This window comes from Psammomys obesus, unplaced genomic scaffold (assembly GCF_907164565.1).
Source record: "Psammomys obesus unplaced genomic scaffold, mPsaObe1.curated_primary_1811, whole genome shotgun sequence".
In the NCBI taxonomy this organism is placed as follows: Eukaryota; Metazoa; Chordata; class Mammalia; order Rodentia; family Muridae; genus Psammomys; species Psammomys obesus.
The window spans coordinates 15,763,542-15,769,858 of record NW_026592118.1 but is presented as its reverse complement, the minus strand read 5'-3'; the positions used below and the strand labels follow the sequence as shown (position 1 = coordinate 15,769,858).

Below are 6,317 nucleotides of genomic sequence, written 5' to 3'. Positions count from 1 at the left end.
TGTGTGTGTGTGTGTGTGTGTGTGTGTGTGTGTGTGTGTGTGTGTGTGTTTCTTCTTGCTCTTTGCCTATATTGTATTTCTCAGGGCCTTCTGTGGTAGGATTGCTGAGCTCTACTGAGACACTCTAACAGACACTGTCATGTCTGTTACTATGTTTTTATGCTGGAGTCTAGGCACCTAGGATTGGGACTATTGTAATTCTAGTTGCTGATCCCTGGGTCTCATCTTTTTTGGGGGTGGATGTTTTGTTCCTTGGCTTCTGTTGCTCTCACTGGTTCTTAAACGTGTGTTGTGGCTGTATGTTGCCTGGGAGGAAACTTCTTCTAGGATTCTAATAAGTATGGCCACTGGAGGTTCCAGGTAAAATGTGTTTCTTGGGAGCTGACGCTCAGGCATGGGGATGAGCTAGGAAGTGTGGAGCTGAGAGAGTCCACAGGAGGGAGTAAAGCAGGGTGTTCACCAGGACCTGCTGGGAGTAAAGCAGAGTGAGGAGAGACCACAGCAGGTGGTCTGCTGCAGAGCTGAGGGTAAGACTTAAGTTTTGGAGGCCCTGAAGGAGAGGTGAAGATCTGCAGTTAACCTGTTTGCTTATCTTTATTTGTGTTTGTATGCTGGGCACGTGGATTTCTTTCTTTGGTTGCATGTTAATGTGAGATTCTAGGCTTCCTCAGGCTAGGAAGGACTAAAAGTTGTGCAGCTGAGGCAAGGACTGAGGATTGGAGATGGCTTGAGCAGATGAGGTTACAGGGACTCACCAGGCTATATAATGAAGATGAGCTGGAGTCCTGGGGAGTCACCACACTGGATTGGTCCATAAGCGGTGTGACCAGTGCCAAGGCTTGGAGTTGGGAATAGCACAAGTGGGACTGATCAGAATAGGCTGACGCACCCTGGAGAAGGGTGCAGATGTCCTAGGGTTCAGGGAACATACCAGACTGGACACAGGATGTAGGAAACCAGCAGTATCTGCAGGGTGTGATAGGCAGCTGGAGTTGGGGAGAAGAGGAGAGACCATAGGGAGCTTACGTGGGTCTGTATTACAATGGTGGCTGTGGGGTTCCTAGTAGCAAATGGGATTAGGTAAGCCCCAAAGGAAGGACAGAGAGGAAGAGGCTATCCATAGCAAGCAACCACTAGACTAGGGCTACCAGAATGGAAAGTAGAGAGGGAGAGTATAGGCAGCCTTCCTGGGCCCAAGCCATGTGTGCTGGCTACAAGATCCCTGGTAGCAAGCAAGACTAGGATCAGGTGAGACCCAAAGGAAGGAGACAGGCTGAGGGGAGGGCCAGGGATACCAGACACTGGAGGAGGAGATAGAAGAGCACTGGTACTCTTAAGTGTGTTGAGTACAAGGTTCCTGGTAGCAAGTAGGGCGAGGATCAGATGAGACTTTCCCTGGCAAACAGCCACTGGACCAGGGCAAACACAGTGGAATGTAGGAGGCAGGGAGGGAGAGTGCAGGTGGCTGCCACGCTGGTCTAATAATAATGCCTATCTTACTCACTAGACTGGAAAGGAAAATTGTAACAGGAAGCTTTAAGTGAATGAAGAACTTAGTAGTGGGCAACAAATAGGTCTTAGACTGACCACTGCTTTATACCTGCCTAACAGCAAAAAGGCAGAGATTAGAGATATAAACTGTTCTAAGCAATCTTACTACATCCTTAAACAAAGCTGTTGAGTTGCAGAAATAAGCACTCATCACTTGACAGAGTAACAGCCATAGATGTCTATATCTGCTCAGAGATTCTCAGACATTCACTGAGGAAAGAAAGCATGATGCATGGTGTCTCTGCTATAATCCCAGCATGAGGAGGGTGGCAGAGACAAGAGGGGAAACATGGCCTGTAAGGAAATAAATGAGCTACTGTAGAATCAACACAGATAATAGAATTAGCAGAAAAGGAAAACAAAACCATGGCTGCATTCCTCATCCTTAAAAGGTTGAGACCTGTGAAGTATAAAAAAGACCTGAATTAATGTTTTCAGATAGGGAAGCTACAACGTCTGAGATGAAAATACAGTAGACAGAATCAGACATTGCAGAGGAAGAGTCACCGTAAGATTAGTTCTCGCTCTCTATCTAGACCACTAACTTTGTTACTCCAAGAAACTGGAGGGAAATTTAATGAATGGAGTACCATTTGAGCTAGCTCAAAAGATATTTTATGTTGCAATGACTTCTTGTTAAATTATTTTATTTTTATTTCCTTGTTTTTACTTGCTGAGTAGTATTCCATTTTGTAAATATACTACAATTTCTGTATCCATTCTTCATTTGAGGGACATCTAGGTTGTTTCCAGATTCCGGGTATTATGAATAAAGCTGCTGTAAATGTAGTTGAGCAAATGTCCTGTTGTATGCACTTTTATTGAGAGAAGATTAAAATACTTTTGACAGAACTAAAATATTTTTACTTTGGAGTAGAATGTATATGTTAAGTTTTGTGTATGAAATGTTTATGTTCAAAGTGATAAAAGGTCAGAATAATGATTTGCACCTTGCCTCATAGGTGTGACATTTTATTTCCCAGATAGCCAGTAAATGAGGAAGCTGATTTATCATTTTGCATCTCTGAACATCCCTATTATACTCTGTGTATCTGCCAACGTGTGCTCTTGGCACTCCTATTATTGAAGCAGAGTCCTCTTGGCTAATGCACTGCAGCTTCGCCTGCTGTAGAAGGAAGAAGAAGAGATGTTGCCTGGTACAAACGTAAACAAACAAGGGCTGCTCTTTGTCTGTTAGCTTGTGCTGGTTAAAATAAGGTATGCTGTGAGTTAACTAGAAAGAACTTGGAAATTATTAATTTGGAGAAATCTGGAGTAGGAGTCTAGAGAGTAAATGGCGGAGTTAAGCACATTGTAGAAAACCGTTCTTTCCACTTATTGGAAGGCATACTACCTAAAAATAGGGTGTTCATTTTCCCATTTCCTAGCCACAGGGAAATTGTCTCCTTTTCAGGCAAACAGACATATAAGGAAAGAGGATTTGAAATCCCAGATATCCGAAAGTTGCTCAACCATTCAACAAGGACATTTGCTCAACTATGTTCATAGCAGCTTTCTTTGTAATAGCCAGAATCTGGAAACAACCTAGACGTCTGTCACCTGAAGAATGGATACAGAAATTGTGGTACATTGACACAGTGGAACAGTACTGAACAATTACAAATGGTGGAAACTAGAAAAGAGCATCCTGAGTGAGGTAACCCAGAAGCAGAAAGACACACATGGTATATACTCACATATAAGTTGATATTAGCCATATAATATAGGATAAACATACTAAAATCTATAGTCCTAAGGAAGGTTAAAAAACAAGGAGGACCCTAGGAAAGAGGATAAACCTCATTCAGACGGGCAAACAGGATAGACATTGGAAGTAGGAGAAGACAGGGAGCAGGACAGGTCTTCCACAGAAGACCTCTGAAAGACTCTACCCATTAGGGTATCAAAGGAAATGCTGAGACTCATAGCTAAACTTTGGGCAGAGTGCAGGGAACCTTAAGGAAGAAGAGAGATAGAAAGACCTGGAGGGGACAGGAGCTCCACAAGGAGAGCAACAGAGCCAAAATACCTGGGCCCAGTGGGCCCTGCAGAGACCGATACTCTAACCAAGACCATGCATGCAGAGGACCTACACCCCCTGCTCAGATGAAGTCCACAGGCTGCTCAGTTTACCTTTATCTTTGGGCTTCTTCTAAGGTAGCACAGCTGCTCACCTCCTGGCTGCAAAGTGAGAAGAGGATGCAGAGGGCCTGGGACCTCATTGGCCCCTCAAGGGCACACTCCAGTGACCAAAAGGCCCCCACTGGACCCAATGCAGAAAGTTTCTCCCCTTCCCATAGTGCAGCGGATGAAAGAGCCCTTACCACTTAGGCCTCTGGGGGACGGGACAAATGAGAGGTCACGGTGTGTGAGGATGTATGAGAATGCTTGATGTGCTCGCTGTCTTCACTGGGGGCTTGACTCTCCAGACTTCTGCACTGACTGTTGTAATTTCAGATACATGGAGCCTAATTATGCACCAGCAGAATTCTCTTTTTACTACATTCAAAACAATACAAATAAAACTACAAAACCTCTTTGCAGTTTTCACCAAGATACTCTTTCTTAGGCATTTCTGGCTTTTTGAGCTGCACTAGTAAGATCCGTAGGGTTAAATATTGTTCTTGGCGAGTAGACTGAACTTGGTGCAATTTTGTATTTCAGGACTCATGAATCAAGCAAGCAAACATGAAAGGTGGATAAATGCCATTGCCCCCAAAGGCACTGTAACTTTTAAACATCAGAGCTGGTTTCAGTCCCTGAAACTGAAGGACTAAGAATAGTTTCAGTTGTGTTTATGATTCTTATCGTGTACTTCCAGACTGTGAGTATAAAAATGCAGACACCAGTATTCAAAGAAACGTCAAAAACAACAGCATTGGCAGCGAATATTGGTGAAAGGTTTCAGGGGGACTATTGCCAAATGTGTACTTACCTGTAGGGTTCCTTTTCTATTGTTCCATTCTACATTACAGAAGTCCCCAAGATATGACCTACGGTGATGCCTGAAATCACAGACAGTATCAACATCTGTATACTGTGTGCTTTTTTGTTGTTGGCTTGTTTTGCTTTTTTAATAAACAGATATGCCAGCCAAAGGCCTTTATCTGACTAAACGCTTACCATTTTAGTTCCAGTAGCAAAACTGGATGCCTTTCTTTTTCCTTCTTTACAATTTCATGAACAGTACATCCACCCAGACTGTAGGGCCTACCAGCCTCAGCAAATGATTTTTTTTTTTTTTTTTTTTTGGCCTAGTAAGTGGAGATCTTTGACCTGTTTTCTTAAAGCATTTTGTGGCTTCTCTTTATCAGACCCAACTGCAAATATCACTGTCATTACACTTTAGAGCCATTACCAAGATAAGTGCTTCTTGAACACTGGGACGATAATGCTCCTGTGACGGCAGGATGGCCAGGGGGACTACCGAGTGACAGCAGGCAGGCAGTGTACACAAACAGCGTGCACAAGCTGGGCAAAGGAATGGAAGAGCATAAGGTTTCCTCATGCTGCTTCACGTGACACACAATTTAAAACTGCGTTGCTTACTTCTGGAACTTATCAACTGTGGGTTACTGAAGAAATAAAAAGCAAAACCTTGAATGGGGGCAAGAGAACACTTCTACCATAGATGTAATGACCTCAGAAAACACTCACTTATCAGTTGGTGATGCTGGCTTTTTGTTCAGTGTAGCACATAGCTGGAATAAACATGTTAGCCAGGCTTGGGTGGGGGTGCGTGGGGAGAAGTCTTCCAAGAGCATTCGTGTTATAGGGAAAATCAAACCTCTTCCGCCTGTATGATACCATTTTCTTGCTGGCTTCAGCTAACAATCACTCTTGTCTTCTAACCGTTACCACATGCCTATCTCCTTCCTCGTGTGGCCCCTCTTCAAGCAAAACATACCGAGTCCTTCCCATGCTCTGAATGTCGGATTTTCCTGAAAGCTGGTGAAATCCCTGCCTGCTTGGCCAGGATATTAACATGATTATGGGACTATCGCATCACATTCACAAAGCCCACTCAAGAGATGGTTATGGAAGGATACCAGTCTTTGGAGTCACCTTAGAATTCTTGTAACTCCCATGGGACACATTTTCTTCTTAGTATCTCCTATGGCATCATTGTCTTCAAGCTGTGAATAAAACACTTCTGGTAGTGAAGTAGGTGCTATTGATTTTGAGTGTATCCTGTGTAGGTTAGGATGTCCTCACCATGGGAAAGAACTGTTACTCTATCACGTGACGTATGAGTTCATAGAATATCCTTCATAGAGTTACTTTATGAGTTCCATTTCTTTAGAAATGCCTGCTGTAAAAACTACACTGTATTGGTTTTAGTATATAGTATATATAGTATGTAGTACAGTTTTTATACTATATATTACATATGTTGCAAAAACTATACTAGATATTAAAAACTATGCTATATTGAGCAAATCGGTTGGATTGTGTATTTTAATTTGGATAAATCAGTGATTAAACACTGATTTTAAATAAACTTTTCTAAATATTATTGATAATATTTTCTTTTTTATGAACATCCCATTTCTGTATACTCTTTCTAATTTCTTATTTTTGAAATAAAGTCAGCTTTGTTTGGTTTGTCAGTGCCTCCTTAGAATTCACTCTTAATGAAATCAGAGTTTATATAAGGTTGAATGTCTCACATGCTGGCATATTTTATGTGGTATTTGTGTGTTAAGCAAAGAAAACAGTAAGGTAATAAGGCACTTTTAATATTTTTTCACTCAGGCAATTAGAAA

At 42.3% G+C, this 6,317-nt stretch overlaps 1 protein-coding gene across 2 annotated transcripts in view; it reads left to right on the top strand.

Moving 5' to 3' along the window:
- Positions 1-6,092, top strand: part of Fam185a (family with sequence similarity 185 member A) — a 38,886-nt gene extending 32,794 nt beyond the window's left edge. For both annotated transcript variants that reach the window (XM_055612911.1, XM_055612910.1), the window contains one exon: positions 4,216-6,092. In XM_055612911.1, the coding sequence (XP_055468886.1) occupies positions 4,216-4,328 (113 nt within the window). In that variant the 3' untranslated portion in view covers positions 4,329-6,092. The remainder of the gene's footprint in view (positions 1-4,215) is intronic.
- Positions 6,093-6,317: the final 225 nt, after the last annotated feature.